This window comes from Mchenga conophoros, linkage group LG7 (genome assembly GCF_057382185.1).
Source record: "Mchenga conophoros isolate Kocher_MC1m ecotype Shallow Benthic linkage group LG7, M_conophoros_male_GT1.1, whole genome shotgun sequence".
Taxonomy (NCBI): domain Eukaryota; kingdom Metazoa; phylum Chordata; class Actinopteri; order Cichliformes; family Cichlidae; genus Mchenga; species Mchenga conophoros.
Genome location: NC_140532.1, coordinates 55631770 through 55649826, shown reverse-complemented (window position 1 = coordinate 55649826; position 18057 = coordinate 55631770). Strand labels below are relative to the sequence as shown.

The following is an 18057-nucleotide window of genomic DNA, read 5'->3' as shown; positions in this document are numbered from 1 at the left end:
CAGCTCAATTCAATTTTATTTACATAGCATTTAAAAAGTAATAAAAAGAAAACCCAGACAGTCAAATTAATCCCTAAGAACAAACACTTGGAAACAGTGGAAAGGAAAAACTCCTTTTTAACAGGAAGAACGTGCCAGAGGGTACAGGGGCAGCCATCCACTACAACTGGTTTGGAGTGTGTTGAAAGAGAAGAGAGCAGAGAGAGAGACAAGGCAAAAGGCATGCTGTGGAAGTCCACCAGAGATTGGCTGTAACTAATGATTATATGTAAAGTGGTGTATAAATACACAGAAAGTAAGAAGAAGTAAGTGATAAGGAAATGCTATTCATAAAAGTAGAGAGGGTGTCTGTCTCCTGAATGCAATCTGGTAGCTGGTTTCTCAGAAGAGGGGCCTGAAAGCTGAAGGCTCTACTTTCCATTTTACTTATAAATGCTCTAGGAAACACAAGTAAGCCAGCAACTCGTGCGAGAAATTCTTTGTTAGGGTGATATGGTATTATGAGGTCTTTAAGATAAGATAGGGCTTGATTATTCAATACCTTGTATGTGAGGTGTAGAATTTAAATGGGATTCTGCATTTAACAGGAAGCCAGTGAAGGAGAAAAGGCCTTTCTAGTCCCCGTCACTACTGTTACTGTAGCATTCTGTATCAATTGAAGGCTTTTCGGGGAGCTTTTAGAACAACCTGATAATAATGCTTTACAACAGCCCAGCCTAGATGCATTAAATACAGAATCTAGTTGTTCAGCATGTCTGTGAGACAGGATATTTTATTGCGCAAAAACAAGAAAGCTCTTCATATTTCAGATGATACTAGTGTTAACAATAGATTGACCCTTTTTTAGGTTAATTACAAAATTAGCAGAAAAAAATGCAACCAAATATAGCTATGATTGTTTTCAGGAAAGGGATGGATAGTTTATAATACTCACCAAGTTTTGTTTAAAAACATATATTAATACATAAAATTAAAACAATACAATAGTTCAACATTTAAGCCTGGCCTAAAATAATTATAATCATTCTTTTCCCTCTTCCGCTCCCATCGCTGGCTGCGTCACTTCCTGGCCGAGCTCTGCGCTCTGACTGCAGACGGAAGGCTCTCCCCTGTCTCGGCAGATGAAACCGGTGTTGACACTTCGACGCAGGCTACAATGGCGACCGAAGTGAGGCAGGAGCTTACACAACTGATGAACTCAAGTGGATCTCATAAAGATCTTGCTGCCAAGTATGTAACGTTAGTTACGGAGAACATCACTCGTTAAAAACTGCAACAGAAACTGCTAGCTAGCAGCTGGTCTGCACAAAGCTAAGCTAATGTTAGCTGCATTAGCCAAACATTCAGATAGAAATGCAATCAGTCTGTCAATGTTTGCTTTTAGGTTTTATCCAAAGTGCAAGGAACATAAAAGGAGTGACTACCCACATTAATTGTTGGTAAAATAATTATGAGAACTGTATATTTTATCACCAAAGCTAACTAGCTAACTTGCTGCTCTTTAGCTACATATTTGGTGCAGAGCACAACATAGCTTTAATACAGTTTGAACAAAGTGATACTTGACTAGAAAACTGCCAGGACACCCTTTGCGTACGTTCTTACCATCCTATAAACAACCATTTTATTAGGAACACCTGTGCATTTTATTAAGTACAACTGTACTGTAAAGTCTACTTTTGCAATTTCAGTTTTCGTCAGCATTGTCCAAAAGGTGATAAATCTATTTAAAAATCTTTTAGGTCCTGTTATATACGTGTTTGTATAAGAAGAAATTGTTTACTGTATCCACAGTATATGCTGATAGTTAATTAAAGTGAAAATATTTAAATACCTGTTTAATAAAGGGAGGTTTAATTCACTCAAGCTTAAATACACTTGTTTTTCACAGAAGTCACAATCAAATGCATCAACTTCTCTTAAGTAAGGGACCACAGACTGATTGCTGTAATTATATGTGAACTGGTGTGTGCATAGTTCTGTTATGTTCACAGCACTTTAGTGACATGTTGATTACAGATTTATTTATGAAATGATATTTACTGAATGGATTGGGTACTTTTCCCTCAATTTTGGTACTTTTTTTGGTACTCATTTCAAAATAATAAATTCAAAATTTCCTCTCACAGAATAAGTCCATACTTCTCAGTTTGTACATTTTGTTATTTATTTACAACATTTTAGTTGTGTCACAGTGTCATCATAGTGTCTGTGATGTTCTGTCATAGTGTTCTACAATATTAAATATTAATTGTAGACTCTTATAGGTTGTGACACAACATCTGTTAGATGGTGCAGTTGACAAATGACTGTTCAGTCTTTTACAACCAAGCAGTCAGGGTTTTTTTTTTTAAACTATTTTTTTAATTCATAATAATATATGATGTTTGTTATATCATAAGGGAATACAGTATACATGGGATTATGTAATTTCTCCCACAGATTTACAATCTGTTTCTGGTGAGGGAGGGTTTTAGATGTGCTTTAACAATAAATAATTGATGAATATAAATATTATTGGCTGCAAATGACTTTTAGTTATGTCATCCTGGAGATTATTTGGGTGTCAGCGGGCCTTGTTCTGCTCTGTAGCCTTAGTGAGCTCATTGTAGCATCACATGGGCAGCCATTAATATACCTTGCCCAAGTAAAGTTAATCTGTGGGAAAACACTGGGTTTCATCCAATAAGCTAAAATGTATTTGTGTTTCATATTTAAGTTTTAATCCTTCGGTTTTCTATGTAAACATTTTAAACTTACCAGCAAAGTTGGAAGGTTTCTGACCGGTGAAATCTTTTGCAGATATCGACAAATTCTGGAAAAGGCCATTCAGTTTACAGATGCTGATCAACTGGAATCCTTGAAGGCCTTTGTAGAAGCAAGTATGGTGTGCCTGTATTCTTCTGTAATATCTGCTTATTCTACGTCCTTGGTTCATTTTTCAGGAGCATGTCTTACTATTATATTTTACATTCTTGCAGTGGTCAATGAAAATGTCAGTCTCGTCATTTCAAGACAGCTGCTCACTGATTTCTGCACACATCTGCCCAACCTGCCTGACGCCACAGCAAAAGCAGTGTATCACTTCACCTTGGAAAAGATCCAGCCGAGGGTCATTTCCTTCGAGGAACAGGTAAATTTGCTCCAGCTCTCTGACGCAGTGTAAATGGAGGTAACCATTCAGGCAGTTAAGCTTGAGTATTGTCACTGCAGCGCTTAACTGAGTAATGTTCCTCCATCGCCTTAGGTAGCCTCAATCAGACAGCACTTAGCGACCATTTATGAAAAGGAGGGAGACTGGAGAAATGCTGCCCAAGTTTTAGTTGGCATTCCCCTCGAAACAGGACAGAAGTAAGTAAACCATTGTCACACGCAAGTCTTGATGGTAATTGTGTCTTTAAATCCCTGTTTCTTTTGTTTGTTTTTTAAAATATCCCCTTCAGGCAATATAATGTTGACTATAAGTTGGATACATATCTGAAAATTGCCCGACTTTACTTAGAAGATGATGATCCGGTTCAGGCAGAGGCCTACATCAACAGAGCCTCATTGCTTCAGAATGAGTCCTCTAATGAACAGCTACAGATACACTATAAGGTACATGATCTCTTAGTGATTTCATAGTTACATAGTCTTATCTGTTGTTTCAGTGAAGCTGTGTGGATAAGTGCTTCTGCTGCTCTCATTAGGTGTGCTATGCCAGAGTACTAGACTTCAGAAGGAAGTTTATTGAAGCTGCACAAAGATACAACGAGCTGTCTTATAAGTCAATTGTTCATGAAAGTGAACGCCTGGAGGCACTGAAGCATGCTCTGAACTGCACTATATTGGCCTCTGCAGGTATAAGCAGGTGTTACATTTTCAGAAATAATGTAATGAGAACTAATGGAAAACATATAAAGGCATACTACTGATTTGCGGTTTTCACACTCTTAACCAAAAATGGTGCAATATTTTTTAGGACAGCAACGTTCCCGTATGTTGGCTACTCTCTTTAAGGATGAGCGCTGTCAGCAGCTGGCTGCTTATGGTATCCTGGAGAAGATGTACCTGGACCGCATCATTAGAGGTAACCAACTACAGGAGTTTGCTGCCATGCTGATGCCTCACCAGAAAGCCACCACAGCAGATGGTAAGCTGAGATACTGGGTTTTACACAGTGAGAGAAATCCTTATTTTCTCCACCCTCATTGAATCAGCTGGTGAACCAGCTGATATTCTTTCTGGTTTTGTGCTCCCTTCGTACTGTGAAACATATTTCTAGACACACTCTTAACTGCAGCTATAATGCCAATGCTATAGTTGACTTGGTCATTGCTCATGATAACTGAGGTCAGCACAGGGCTGTAACCATTTATGCTGGTGCTTGAGGGGCACTCTACACTTAGGTGTTGCAACACAACACCTATACTTTCTTAACTTTGATCTGTTTCAGGCTCCAGCATCCTTGACAGAGCTGTGATTGAACACAACCTCCTATCTGCCAGTAAACTCTACAACAACATCACTTTTGAAGAGCTAGGAGCATTGCTGGAAATCCCCCCTGCAAAGGTGAGATATGAATTGGATTAATGCTAAACTTGTATAAGAGCCACAGTTTTAGTTTTATGCTTCATTGGGAAGTTATAGAACTACTGTTGATAATAAGTTCCTGTTTTCCATAGTGGTACACACAAATTCTAGTTTCTTCTTTGTATCTGTAGGCTGAAAAGATTGCTTCTCAGATGATCACTGAGGGACGTATGAATGGTTTCATTGACCAGATTGATGGCATTGTACATTTTGAAAGTAAGTGATGAAATTGTTTATTTGTATGTTTTACAAATTTTATATAGGTTTATATAGGTATAAGGATTTGACCATGAGATTTTTAGGAACCAAAACACTTGATAAAAGTAATTTAAAGTTGAAATGTATAATTATTTATATATTAACTCATTGTTTATTCATTGTAAATAAAAAATTACAGATTAGCAGATTTTATAAACAGAAGATATGGATAAAATTGCTGTAAAATTATTCCAGAACAATTTGTGTCAGTCTGTGTGTTTTTTACAATTGAAAGCTAATCCTTAGCCACAGTAGAGCAGGCTTTCATGTAATACCAATATCTACCTCAGGATGGTATGGTGAGTCAATGTACTGCCCAACATCAGAGGAAGAAGTGGAAGCAATCAGTTTGTTGTTTTTTGTTTTGTTCTTTTTGCTATGTGCCAACTGTCTAACATTGCTTATTGTGGAGAGCTGTGGCCGGAAAAGGTGTTGCTGTGGCAGGAGGATGGTGCACTTAATTAATGTAGCACTAGCTACATTAATCCCTGTGACATTATTTTGCAGCATTTACAGAATAAGAACACTGGTTTAGGTCGCTGCCCCACAGCTCTGTGCAGACACAATGGGTTAGAGAGGAAGAGATTCTAACTCTAGCCAAAATGAACTGAATCACTGTTATCTGTATTCACAAACAATAAATGACTTGGATATAATAAACTGCGCACATAAGTGGACAGAAATTAGTGTACGTTTTAAGTAAAGGTAAGTAAAACACTTTAAGTATGTTTCTGGTGAATTAATTACTACTTATTTAAACAGGAGGAATAAAACACAGATTAGTTGGCTAGTCTAAACCTAAGGGCACACAGTGGGAGTGGTTAAAATTGAGCTCACTAACATTAAATACACAGACACATTTTAAGAACAAGGATAATGTGCAGAGGTGTAGCAACCATAGAGACATAAAGTTAAAGAACCATATCATGAAGCTATGGGAAAGAGTTTCTGAAGCAAGGTTAAGGAGTGGGGTGACGATCAGTGAGCAGCAGTATTGCTTCATGTTCAGAAATGGCATTATAGAAGCTTTGACAGTGTTGATTGAGAAGTATAGAGAACGAGTTGCACTGTATTTGTGTGGCTCTAGAAAAGTCTGTGACGGGATTCAAGGGAGGAACAGTGGTATAAGGAACTCAGGAGTGGCAGAGCAGTACATGAGGGTGATGCTAGACGTGTGGGGACAGCGAGACAGTGGTGAGGTAGTAGGAGTGGGAGTTACAGATGGGTTCAGATAGTGAAGATGGATGAGTTTAAATACCTTGGGTCAATTATTCAGAGCAATGGACAGTGCCGAAGAGAGTGTAGGCTGATGGGTGTGAGGAATGAATCTTTACAAGATGGTAGTGAGACACTGCCATGATATGTTGTATGTTGGAATAGCAGTTTAACGGCAGCTGAGAGGAAGAGGTTGGATGAGGTTGGTGGGAGACAGAAGGACTCTAGCCAAAATAACATCTCTGATGGAGTCTCCCACCCCATGCATGTAAGTGTTGCTGAACTGCAGAGCTCCTTCAGTGGCAGACTGCTGGATCCTAGATGGATGAAGGAGCGTTTCCGCAGGTCCTTCCTCCCTGCAGCTGTCAGACTGTACAATCAAAACTGCTCCCAACAAACATAGATATTTACATCAGTGCTGTAATTTGCACTAATCGACCAAACAACTGTTATAACTTGCACATTACTTTTCTCAGTTTATATATAAAAAACCTATACTTTAATCTTAATGAAAAACTTAACTGGAGAGCTCACGTAAGATATATTCATTCCAAAGTATCACGAAGCATTGCAGTACTAAACAAGGCAAAACAGGTATTCGACAGAACATCACTTCATATTCTCTACTGTTCACTGGTTTCACCATACTTAAGCTATTGTGCAGAGGTCTGGGGCAATAACTATAAAACCACATTACATTCACTTTTTACTCTTCAAAAGAAAGCAATTCGAATCATCCACAATGCAGGTTATAGGGAACATACAAACTCACTATTTTTGCAGTCTGAAATATTGAAAATTGACGATATAGTGAAATTCCAAACAGCACAAATTCTATTCAAAGCAAAAAATAAAGAACTGCCAGGTAATATTCAGAGTATGTTTTTTTTGAAAGAAGGAAGTTATAATTTAAGGGGTTTTTGTAACTTCAAAACAATGAAGGTACGTACTACAAGAAAAGGCTTTTGTGTTTCTGTTCAAGGAGTGAAACTATGGAACAAACTGAATATGGAATTAAAGCAATGTCCAAACATAAAACTGTTCAAAAAGAGTTATAAAAATATGATCTTCTCGATCTATAAAGAAAAGGAAAATATTTAAATTAAGTGAATGTCTCTATTTAAAAACAAACAAACAAAAAATTCATGATGTGATATTATAGTATATAGTATATCAGAAATCTGTTCACTATTTTTATTACAAATTATATCAGTAAGGAAGCTGACTAAATATTCACTGATAATTTATGGGACAGGGGTGGGATTAAATAAGTGTATACTTCTTCCCACTCCCTTTCAACATGTAAATTAATCAGAATGTTTTTTTGTATGTAATTTGTATAGTATATTTTTTTTCTCTCATTTCTTTTCTAAATGTACTTGTATATTGTTCACATGTTGAAATAAATTACCAATCAATCAATCAATCAATAACTGTACAGTACTCTGTTTTTGTAACTATTGTCCATGATGTAAATATTTTTTTCTGTAAAAATTTTGTGTGTTTCTGTTCTGTGTCCTGTTCGGTTTGAATATGTGCTTTTATTCTGCTGCTTTTACAACCAAATTTCCCCTTTTTGGACAATTAAAGGATTATTCTATTCTATTGTATTCTCTGTAGGGGTTTGTGACAGTGGCACTAACAAAAAGATAGTTGGCCTGTGGCCAAAGGGGAACACGTATTGTGGTTTTCACCATGGTTCACATGCAAATAGTCTTTGTTTTGAAAGGAAAATGCACCTTCTAATTTTTTTCTTCTGTCTCTGGCAGCCCGTGAACCCCTTCCTACCTGGGATAAACAGATCCAGTCTTTATGTTTCCAAGTCAACAACCTGCTAGAGAAGATCCGTCAGGCTGCTCCAGAGTGGGCCGCTCAGGCTATGGAAACCCAGATGACCCAGTAGTATTCCTAATAGGATCCGTCAGCCCACCCTGAAAGTTTTGTCTTGCTTCTCCCCAAAAAGACATTAAAAAACACCTGCAGTTTAAGTAGTAAAAGCACTGTGGAGATCCTTCTGGTACCAGCATGACTTGTTTGAGATGTGGCATCCATGTATTTATAGGGCTGTACTGTACATTCAGGTGTAATTTCATGTTGTTTACATGTTAAAAATTTGGATATTATATTCAGGTTGTTGACATGTTATAGGGTCAAAAATAAGATGCGCACAACAAACGCATTCTGTTTTTATCTTGATAATACAGCTATATCTGTCAAGTACTTCTTGATTTATCACTTGGCCCACACTGAATGAATTTCAACAGAGTATTAAACTTGGAGCTGAAAGAAACTGCTCAGGATCATCGTTTGATTCAAGGTCGCTGTCTGCCTCAGTGGATTTTCCTTTTTGTCATTGACAGTTTAAATATGAAGACCAAATTGATGAAATGCTATTTGAGTTCACTTTTCAGCATCTGTACCAATTTTCTACTCAGGATACATGTTCTGGAAGCATTTTAACAAAAGTTTAGGAGTAGATATCGCTATACTGAATGATACAGACAGTTTTTGAGACAAAAATGTTTTATGGAGATTCAGTGGTATAGTGGTTACCACATTTGAAAGATCGCTGGTTCAACAGGAGGAGATATAAATCCAGCTTGTGGGAGAAATGCGGTAGTGTACTCATGCTGGCCCCAAGCAGTATGGGGCCACCGCCTCTGTTCAAAGATGGTCGTTCACAGTGGACATAGATGGCTTCTTTCACTCCTCTTTGACGCCATCTGTCCTCTCTTTCTAAAATGTGAACATTCGCATTCTGGAAAGAATGACAAAGGTGGTGAACAGAGGCGGTGGCTTACGACACCGACCGTCTGCCATCTATAATCCAGTTTTGAGATCCATTAACGCCCACTCGCATCTTGGGCCATTTGACCTCAGTAAATTACACGATAGGGTGGGGCTAGATTTCACAATAGGTTAACCCGAAACCCTGGGTGATCGTGACCTACACCCGTTTTCAAACCTTGGCTCGTGTGATTAGGTAGGGATCAATAGGGGGTCCCTGACCCTCTTAGGGTTTAAAATCTGGGACTCCTAACCTATTGCTCTTAGAACTGAAGAAGCTTCTCAGATGAGAAGTGAAACATCTTCAAGAAACCTAAAGAAGTCCAGACACTTTTCTTTCCTAGCTCCTTAGACTACGTTGACCTGGACGACTGAGAACCTTCAGACATATTTTCAAGATGCTACTGACGATAAATCGACTTTGGGAAGTCGTATTTTTAAAGCACAAGTCTTGGTTTTTAAATCTAGCCATTACAAAGAGTCAGATGATACTGTACACCCATATGGTAGGCCTGTCCTAAAGCTTACTCTGCTTTATTGTTTTTTTCCCCCCGACACAGTGCCGTTAAAAAAATATCACTTTGCAGATTACTGACATCATAGACAAAATAAGTCATTTTCTATAGGGATTTTACCCCCTAGAAAATTGCTAGTTTCACCTTTTATAAACTTCATAAAGCAGATCAAATATTGTAGACATTGTTGTGTTAGTATAATATTTAAATTTTTTGTGGAAACTGTCCTAGGTCTGAGCCACAAGAAACAAAATTTACAACAGGTTTGAAAATACTGTAAAGAAAGGTCTTATTTCATTATTCATTATGATTGGGGATATTAATTATGATTTCCTTTGGTATGGGATGATGTCAAAGAGTCTGATCTCAAACAGTCCTGATAAAACAGAATCCATCCAGTTATTTTCTTCTGGTTATCCGTGGCTGGGCCACAGGCCCAGCAGCCTAAGCAGAAAAGCTCAGACCACCCTCTCTCTAGCCATCTCCTCTAGCTTATCTGGGGGAGCACCAAGTTCTTCCCAGGCCAGCCGAGATATAATCTTTCCAGCGTGTCCTGGTGTGGCCTCAGATGAACTACAAAATGGCTTATTATACCGTGTCATTGTTAATTTAACAAAAATTAAGCTAAAATGCAGAAGCAGTGTGTGGTGAAAACCTTAGTGCACTCTCACTGTTTTCATAGGGTAAGTAGCAACCAGGTTCTGCTTAACAAATGTATCTGATAAACTGATCATCACTCAGTTTGACCACCTGTATAAAAGCAGAAGCTTGCTGGTTTGGTACATTAAGGTGTGTATTCTTTGTGTGTATTCTATATCTCGGTCTCCATAGGCACATTGAATGCTAAAGTTCATGACAGTACTATTAAACAAAAAGACTGAATACATATGACGTGTTTGGGAGTGTTGTCAGGAGAAAGACTCTTCCATCTAAAAAGAACATGACTGCAAAATTACTTGCTGACTTCTTGAACAATGTTTTTTGGACAGAGGAGAAAAAAGTAGAAATGTTTGACCATAACGCATAGCACCATGTTTGGTAAAAACCAAACACAGCATATCAGCACAAACACTTCAAACCAACTGTCAAGCACAGTGGTGGAGAGATGATGATGATGATTTGGGCTTGTTTTACAGCCAAAGGACCCGGGAACCTTGCAATCAGTAATCTGATCATGAACTCTTAAATGCAAACATATTCTAGAATCAAATGTGAGGCCATCTGTCCAACAGCTAAAGCTTGGATGAAGTTAGGTCATGTAACACGTAACACTACAATGATTCCAAGCACAGCAGTGAATCTACAACACAGTGCCTAAAACAAAAAATGCAATGTGTTGCAATGTGCCAATGAAAGTTCACATCTCAACCTAATTAAAATAGCAGCTGTGGTAGAACCTTAAGAGAGCAACGCTCAATGAAGTGAAGCAACACTGAACACACTGAACACAGAATTCAAGTTACTGCTGTTAAAAGTGTTTCTATTAGCTACTGAATTATGGGGTGTACTTGAATACATGTACTTCTGCTTTACTATGAATGTATGTGAATATTTGAGTGAATATATGACGGAAATTACTTGAAACAGCAACATTTTGTTTGACATCTTTCTAAATGATCAAGATCTGCTTAACCAGATACAGCTAGTATAACAAGTCTTAACTGTTTGATTCGTGATTCATTGTCTTTCTGCTTTGTTGAACTTGTTGTCTGGAACAGGCTCCACTAACAGCAGACTTAATCGAATAGAAATGAAACTGGATATGAAGTGTACAAATACATTCATACAAATAGATGGAAAAAAGAAAACAAAACAGCACCGTTCAAAATGTAAACAATTTCATTAAAACAGTACAAATTCTGAAGGAACAGTAGTGATAAAAGAAATGCTGTGCTGCAGCTGACTAATGATTAACTGACTAGAAGAGGTTCATGTGATTTTCCCTGTGACTGGGGCAGCTGATACACAGGAGGGTAATCATTTTACAACAAACAGCACTGAGGTGTGCACCATACTTTTCAAAGTATTTAACATTTTTATTGGAAAGGGATGGGTTAATGCTTCACCAGCACTTTATCTGGAGTATATAGAGATAACAGTAGCTTTTCCATCAGAACATCAATGCCATTAATATTTTGTAAAATACATTTTAGAGAGTTTACAAGACTGTTACTCTTTCAGAAAATGCCCTGCTCCTTGCGCCGGTTGATATCTCTCTTCAGCTGGCAGGTGGTGCAGACGGGGCAGCACATGGCCATCATAAAATCGTTACACATGGAGCCCTGGAAACACACGCAGTAACTCTTAGAAGGTGCAGCCTCAACCTCAGTGAAGGGAAGGGAATTAGGCTAATGACACGACCAGAATTTATTTATATGAAAAACCAGGGTTGGATTACAGACTTGATCAAAATGTAAGTGTACACATGCTATCATGCTGTGTTTGCATCAAGCAGAAAGTTGAATAAGTATACAAGCAATGGAAAATTGATCAATGCACTAAATTATATGACATTCCTGCTTCAGAGCCTATATCAGAAGCATCAAACTCAAGACCCAGGGGCCAAAATTGAAACAGCAAAGACTCCAATCTGGCAAAATTTTTGGACTTTTAACTGTGTTTTCATAACTTTTCCTGCTAATAAAGATCTCCCACATGGCAATTTATACAACACCAAAGGGTTAGAGTTAACCCTAAACATCCTATTTTCACTGCTATGCACTACTAGAAATTTCTGTGCTTATTCCAGTGTTGTTGTTTTTTAATCAGGACATTTTCTATTACAGTATTAAGATAAATGTGAGCTGTCTGTGGCCCACAATGTACAGTGAGTTTGACATCCATGACCTAAATGAATCTACGTTGCAATACTATGGCTTAAACAGGGAAGGAAAAAAAAACATAATTGGACAGAACCACATTATTGTTTTTAACCTTTGTTTCTCTTAATCTTCGAATATATTTTGATTAATCTTGGGTAACATGTTAAAAGTACTTGTACTTTTTACATGATCATTTTCAGACATTTAGTAATTTGACTCTGACAGCATTTTCAGTTTTTCTCTTTTTATAATATAGGAGGAACATATTTGACTTACAACATGATGGTAACAACTTAATTATTAGTTACATACAGCAGGAAATAGGCTGTTTTCACTCACAGTGAAACAGGTAACTAAAAGACCACTTCTTTGGTTCTAAAAAGGCCTCAAATAGACTTAAATTGGCGAATCCTGCAGAAAGCTTGGCTACTGTTCCTGTTGTCCACTGAAAACTTACCTTGATGTTGTATTTGGTCCTGTAGACGCTACGGATGGGCATGCCCAGACCACACAGGCAACACTCGCCCATGTCACTGGCAATGGTACAGCCGAGGCAGCAGTAGCACCAATAGCCAAAGCAGCCTAAGGCAGGGAGAAAGTGTGTTAAAGGAAGCACTTACAACTTAAATCCATTATTATTGTTATTGTTATTGTTATTATTATAAGTATAGCCGCTCTTCATACATTCCATTAAAATATCCATTCCCAGTTAATTTTTAATATAACTGATAAGGGAAAAAGATCCACAGTCCCTATTTTACATGAGAAAATGCATTCAAGTTTCACCAAGTTTCAGTGGTTTGGTATCCATTTCTTGTCAGTTCCTTAACAGCCCTGAAACCTACATTCATACATTCAGATAGACATTTGAACATAATATATTTACTTAAAATAAGGACTGAGGGTTTGTTTCCACCACACGAACATGTAGATGGAGCATTACAAAGGCCAGTATGAACTAGGGCTGCCACAAACGATTATTTTGATAGTCGACGTAATCGTGACTAGTCGACAAATCGTGGCAGCCCTAGTATGAACAGAAAGAAAACCTGCTTTAACTGTTCTTTTCTTAGGTTTGAAAAAAAAGTGTATCCAATTATATCTTGCTGCAAATGCTGCCTCAACTTTGTGCATATTTTGAGCTACAGAACCAGTAAAGAAGGTTACTCACAAATTCCAATGTCATCACAGCAATCTAACACGCCTGTCTGGAATTCAGAAGTTTCATATTTGCCTGGTTGGTTGACCACAGCCATGATCACGTTAAAATCTTCTTTCTGTGGGATGAAAAGGGGTTATAGTTATTGTTTGAATATTGTATGTGAGGAAGAGGAACACTACACAGTAGTGTTCCTACTGGTTCATATTTCTCTTTATTATTCTCGGTGCTTCCATATATGTTTTGGCTTTACTACTTCCACATACTTCACATACACATACTTCAAACAGCATTCAAACTATAAAATGCTCTCAAATTATTGGGATATTACTATAATTTAGCTTTTTCATCTTGACCATTTTGATAAAATCCCTGTTTAACTTTTATCGCATTATGATGATTCTTTTAGAAAATACATGTGCTGCTATGCAATTAAGCTACAGTGTACCACTCTAGCCTTTTGAATCTGTTCCTCATGTAAATGGCCTGTATTTGTATAGCGCTTTACTTAGTCCCTAAGGACCCCAAAGCGCTACATTCAGTCATCCACCCATTCACACACTGGTGATGGCAAGCTACATTGTAAATGGTAAATGGCCTGTAGTTGTACAGCGCTTTTATTAGTAACTCCTAGGGACCCCAAAGCGCTTTACACACCCAGTCATCCACCCATTCACACACACATTCACACACTGGTGGAGGCAAGCTACAGTTGTAGCCACAGCTGCCGAATGTAGCTACTACAATTGTAGCTACATTGTAGCTACAAGACACTGGCGCCACCGGGCCCTCTGACCACCACCAGTAGGCAACGGGTGAAGTGTCTTGCCCAAGGACACAACGACCGAGACTGTCCAAGCCGGGGCTCGAACTAGCAACCTTCCGATTACAAGACGAACTGCCAACTCTTGAGCCACGATTGCCCACCTGGTCTGAACAGATTCTTCTTACTGGCTCGATTTTCAGTCTTCCCACACATATTATATATCAAAACAATGGATTTTGTATTTGGATTCAGAAAATGTGACAGAAGCCTACAGACAGAAGCATCGGGTTAGCACGTTGTTAAAGCAGGCCATACAAAAGGCGTCATACGTTTTGTAACATGGCTTCTGAGTTACAAAATGTTTGAGAGCAAGTCAAGGCAGTTTTCCTTTCTCAGCTATTTAGTTGCCGTACTTCACAGGTCATATATCTTTAATAATTCATTTTTTAATTATACACTGTCAACACTCAGAGTCCCTTCTCTGTTCTGATCAAAATTAAATAGCCTGAGAAAGCATACACAGGCTGCCTCTGATGGTAGATTAAAACTGAACAGATTTAGCCCAATGACTGTACAGAAGGCACAGACTGTGACTGCTGCAGAAACACAGAGGCCACGCTCTCACAATCGCTGTTCACTCCATGCTGTGTGAGTGTGTGTCCAAATTTGTAAAAATTGTTAGGTATGCACTTTTTACCTTAGTTTTGTGCTGCTTTAGTTTGTCTACAGGCTGTTCTTTCTTGCTTTTCTAAATTTTCTGCCAATTTTTCACACTTGGACAACAAGTAGTTTTGACATAACTTCAGCTTGTTCAGCTGTTTTCAGTTGGCAGTTTTGCTCTTCCAATATTTTTGCTAAATTAGTTTCTGCTAAGTTATTACAATTCAGCAAATTTTCTAATATTGACTTTAGCTTCTCCAGCTGAATATTTTAGCTACACAGCATTCACACTGCATTTTTGCAGGAAATGCAAATTTTTCTAGTTACTTTTTTCATTCCTCATGGATTTGTTTTAAGGAGATTAATCTTACCAGCTGGTTGGACAGTTGAAGGATTCTGACCAAGAAGGATTGTCCAGACCATGAAGCAGCTTGAGCCTTTATAACATATAAGAGCAGGTGACTCAATCACCTTTGCTGCTGTGACGAGATAACAACAGCCACAAATCAGCCCTATATCTTTATGTTATGGTAATAAAACTTAACTGCACTGCGTGGTTAAGTCAAAGTCATAGACAAGTGGGATGTCCCACGTGGATCATATAATAAATTTAAAATGTAATCTTTTTTATAGTTTGCTTTTTTTTAATTTCAGGATGAACATTTAGAAAATTTCATGTAATAAAAAATCATTCAGAACAATATATTTACAGGCTCTGAAACTGTATTAATATTATCTTTTGAATAATTTGTGAATGAAAATATGTTTTAAGGGCTTTATTTTTATCATCTTTTCTCCAGTAGCCTTTTAACGAGTAGCCATATCTTTGGCCGGATAACAGTTACTGTAAGCATGAAGATATTTAGTGCACGGAATAAAGACTTATCTCACCTGACCTTGTTTCTGTGTTAACAATACATCATATCAGTGTTGTTAAGCTCAATTATATCGTTACCACCAACTAAAGAGTAAACAACATATAGTAGTGCCTATTTCCTGTACTTTGCTTTGGTACAATTCTGTAGAATTATATTTGTACTCTTCCAGAGTATTAAAACCATATGCTACTTTATACTTTCATTGTTCTTTTGTTTAGCAGCCATATTTTTTTCTTTTCAGGTTTCAAAAGCCAATAATGAAAACATTTGTAATTTTCTTGCATGTAAAAAATATGTTGGCTCCCACCAAAGAGGTTTTCGGCTTTCAGTCAAGAGACTGTGATATATATATATTTTTAAAGGGAGGTTTGTTGTATTCATAACATACACTTTTGTTTCTCAAATAGACAGAAGGAAAAAGGAAAATCTCCAGAGCTACTCTTAAATTAGGCTACACAGTTGCCACGTATTTGTTTTCAATTTAGAAAGTATAAGTCTGTGTAAAGGATTTAAAGGAATATTGTTGTATTTTCTTTTACAGTACTTATATTGTATATGCAGTCAGTAATATTACTGTTTAGTCTGTTTATTATCATTGTTACGGCTGTTAATGGTGGAAAAAATCTAATGAAACAAAACAGAACTCTTCTATGCATTATTTTTAATACTCATACTAGCTGAACAAATAGGGAGATCTATGCAATGTATGCTGCCATCTCCCAGCCTCACAAAGCACTGCATACATATAAGCAAAGAAAATCCTGTGTGTGCTTCCAACACACATCATTGCAGATACATGCATGTCAGTGTCAGAAAAGTTCACCAAGAATTAAGTAGATTCATAAGCATCTATGAGCCTAAATGTTTTAGTTGTCTTTTAAAATCATGTTATTATATTTACTAGGCAAATTTTATGCCCACTGCAAAACAGAAATGGTGTCAGCAGAAACCTCTAAGAAGTTCTCAAAGGAGCTTGCAAAGAAAAGTGTCTGGACTTCTTTAAGTTGCTTGAAGACGTTTCACCTCTCATCTGAGAAGCTTCTTCAGTTCTAAGGTCAAATGGTGGAGAGTCCCAGATATAAACCTAGTAGGAGTGACCCCCCACAGAGGGACAAAAGGACCCCCTGATGATCCTCTAATCGCCTGAGCCAAGGTGTGTAACTGGGCGTGGGTCCCAATCAGCCAGAGTTTCGGGTGTGTTCATTGTGAAACCTGGCCCCACCTTATCATGCGAATTCCTGAGGTCAGATGGCCCAGGATGTGAGTGGGCATTAAGGCGTCTGGGAAGGGATCTCAAAACTGGATTATAGATGGCAGAGAGTTGGTGTCGTAAACCCCCGCCTCTGTTCAAAGATGGTCGCTCACAGTGGACATAGATGGCTTCTTTCACTCCTCTTTCAAACCATCTGTCCTCTCTGTCCAAAATGTGAACATTGGCATCCTCGAAAGAGTGTCCTTTATCCTTAAGATGCAGATGGACTGCTGAGTCTTGTCCTGTGGAGGTGGCTCTTCTGTGTTGTGCCATGCGCTTGTGAAGTGGCTGTTTGGTCTCTCCAATGTAGAGGTCTGGGCATTCCTCGCTGCACTGTACAGCATACACCACATTGTTAAGTTTGTGTTTTGGCGTTTTGTCTTTCGGGTGAACCAGAAGAAGAAGAAGTTCACTTCTCCCTAGTGAGTAATTTTTTAGGAGGCAGAGGAATATCTTATACTTGTCCATTTAACTGTTTAATTTGGCTAACTTGGTTGAGGTTAACTTACTGTTTGACCAACTCAAAAAAGGAGCCAAACTCACACCAAAAGTTTAAAACTTAAAAGAGAGACAGATTTTTATTTTATTTATTTATTTATTTAAAAAAAAAAAGCTTTTTAAAAATAAAAGTAATTAAATACTAGTAAAGAAGACCTTTTACACCCCCGCCCATGCAAATGCTAATTTCCTCTTTAAATTCGCCCAGATTTCTTGGGGTACTTATGAATTTTTCGTTGTTTCATATAACGCTACAATTATATTTTATTGATATTTAACAAAAATTTGTTATACATAAACAATATTAAGGAAAATATATTGCTAAGTGTTCGAGTATTAGCTAACCATTACTAGCTAACCACTGTTAGCTAACAGCCTACTAGCACCGATAGCTAATACTGTAACTAATGTATAACAAAATACAACGTTTTTACAAGCAAATCAACTTATATAGAAGTAAAAATGATTTATACAGGCCTTTTGTTGAGCTAAAGTAAGATCTTTTCTGGAAAAATGATCTTCTGCCCCTTGCTGCTTCCAGCAAATGTTTGAAAAAAACAACAGTAAAAAGTTCAAAGAAGCTCTTTTCCTATTTGTCAGTTTTTTTGCGGTTGGGATCAGGGGCCTGCATGTAATGGTTTACTCAAAGTCTCTGGTTGGGACGAATGCTCTAAA

The 18057-nt window shown here is 37.7% G+C and overlaps 2 protein-coding genes across 4 annotated transcripts; one reads left to right on the top strand and one right to left on the bottom strand.

Moving 5' to 3' along the window:
* The first annotated feature begins 1055 nt into the window (after nucleotides 1-1055).
* Nucleotides 1056-8335, top strand: cops4 (COP9 constitutive photomorphogenic homolog subunit 4 (Arabidopsis)). 2 transcript variants are annotated; one of them, XM_085280270.1, is made up of 10 exons: nucleotides 1056-1230; nucleotides 2803-2882; nucleotides 2982-3133; nucleotides 3248-3351; nucleotides 3444-3597; nucleotides 3690-3840; nucleotides 3962-4069; nucleotides 4436-4551; nucleotides 4704-4788; nucleotides 7815-8335. In XM_085280270.1, exons 1-10 carry the CDS (start codon nucleotides 1157-1159, stop codon nucleotides 7946-7948), a joined length of 1158 nt encoding a protein of 385 aa, XP_085136396.1. In that variant the 5' UTR covers nucleotides 1056-1156; the 3' UTR covers nucleotides 7949-8335. The 2 variants fall into 2 exon arrangements, with proteins under 2 accessions (XP_085136396.1, XP_085136395.1); XM_085280269.1 differs by having other exon boundaries at nucleotides 1057-1230; nucleotides 3962-4132.
* Nucleotides 8336-11168: 2833 nt separating this feature from the next.
* plac8.2 (placenta associated 8, tandem duplicate 2) lies at nucleotides 11169-18057 on the bottom strand. 2 transcript variants are annotated; one of them, XM_085281272.1, is made up of 4 exons: nucleotides 17860-18057; nucleotides 13341-13446; nucleotides 12627-12751; nucleotides 11169-11629 (listed from the first exon to the last, which is right to left on the bottom strand). In XM_085281272.1, the coding sequence occupies exons 2-4, from the start codon at nucleotides 13423-13425 to the stop codon at nucleotides 11525-11527; spliced, it is 315 nt and encodes a 104-aa protein (XP_085137398.1). In that variant the 5' UTR covers nucleotides 13426-13446; nucleotides 17860-18057; the 3' UTR covers nucleotides 11169-11524. The 2 variants fall into 2 exon arrangements, with proteins under 2 accessions (XP_085137398.1, XP_085137399.1); XM_085281273.1 differs by lacking the exon at nucleotides 17860-18057 and adding an exon at nucleotides 15126-15235.

Excerpts from the sequence above, each read along its gene's own strand:
- cops4 (XM_085280269.1), top strand. The coding sequence starts at position 1,157 with ATGGCGACCGAAGTGAGGCAGGAGCTTACACAACTGATGAACTCAAGT. Across the intron at positions 3,841-3,961 it reads CACTATATTGGCCTCTGCAG|GACAGCAACGTTCCCGTATG; the intron begins GTATAAGCAGGT and ends AATATTTTTTAG. Across the intron at positions 4,133-4,435 it reads GAAAGCCACCACAGCAGATG|GCTCCAGCATCCTTGACAGA; the intron begins GTAAGCTGAGAT and ends GATCTGTTTCAG.
- plac8.2 (XM_085281272.1), bottom strand. The coding sequence starts at position 13,425 with ATGGCTGTGGTCAACCAACCAGGCAAATATGAAACTTCTGAATTCCAG. Across the intron at positions 12,752-13,340 it reads CTGTGATGACATTGGAATTT|GCTGCTTTGGCTATTGGTGC; the intron begins GTGAGTAACCTT and ends TCCCTGCCTTAG. Across the intron at positions 11,630-12,626 it reads GGACCAAATACAACATCAAG|GGCTCCATGTGTAACGATTT; the intron begins GTAAGTTTTCAG and ends GTGTGTTTCCAG.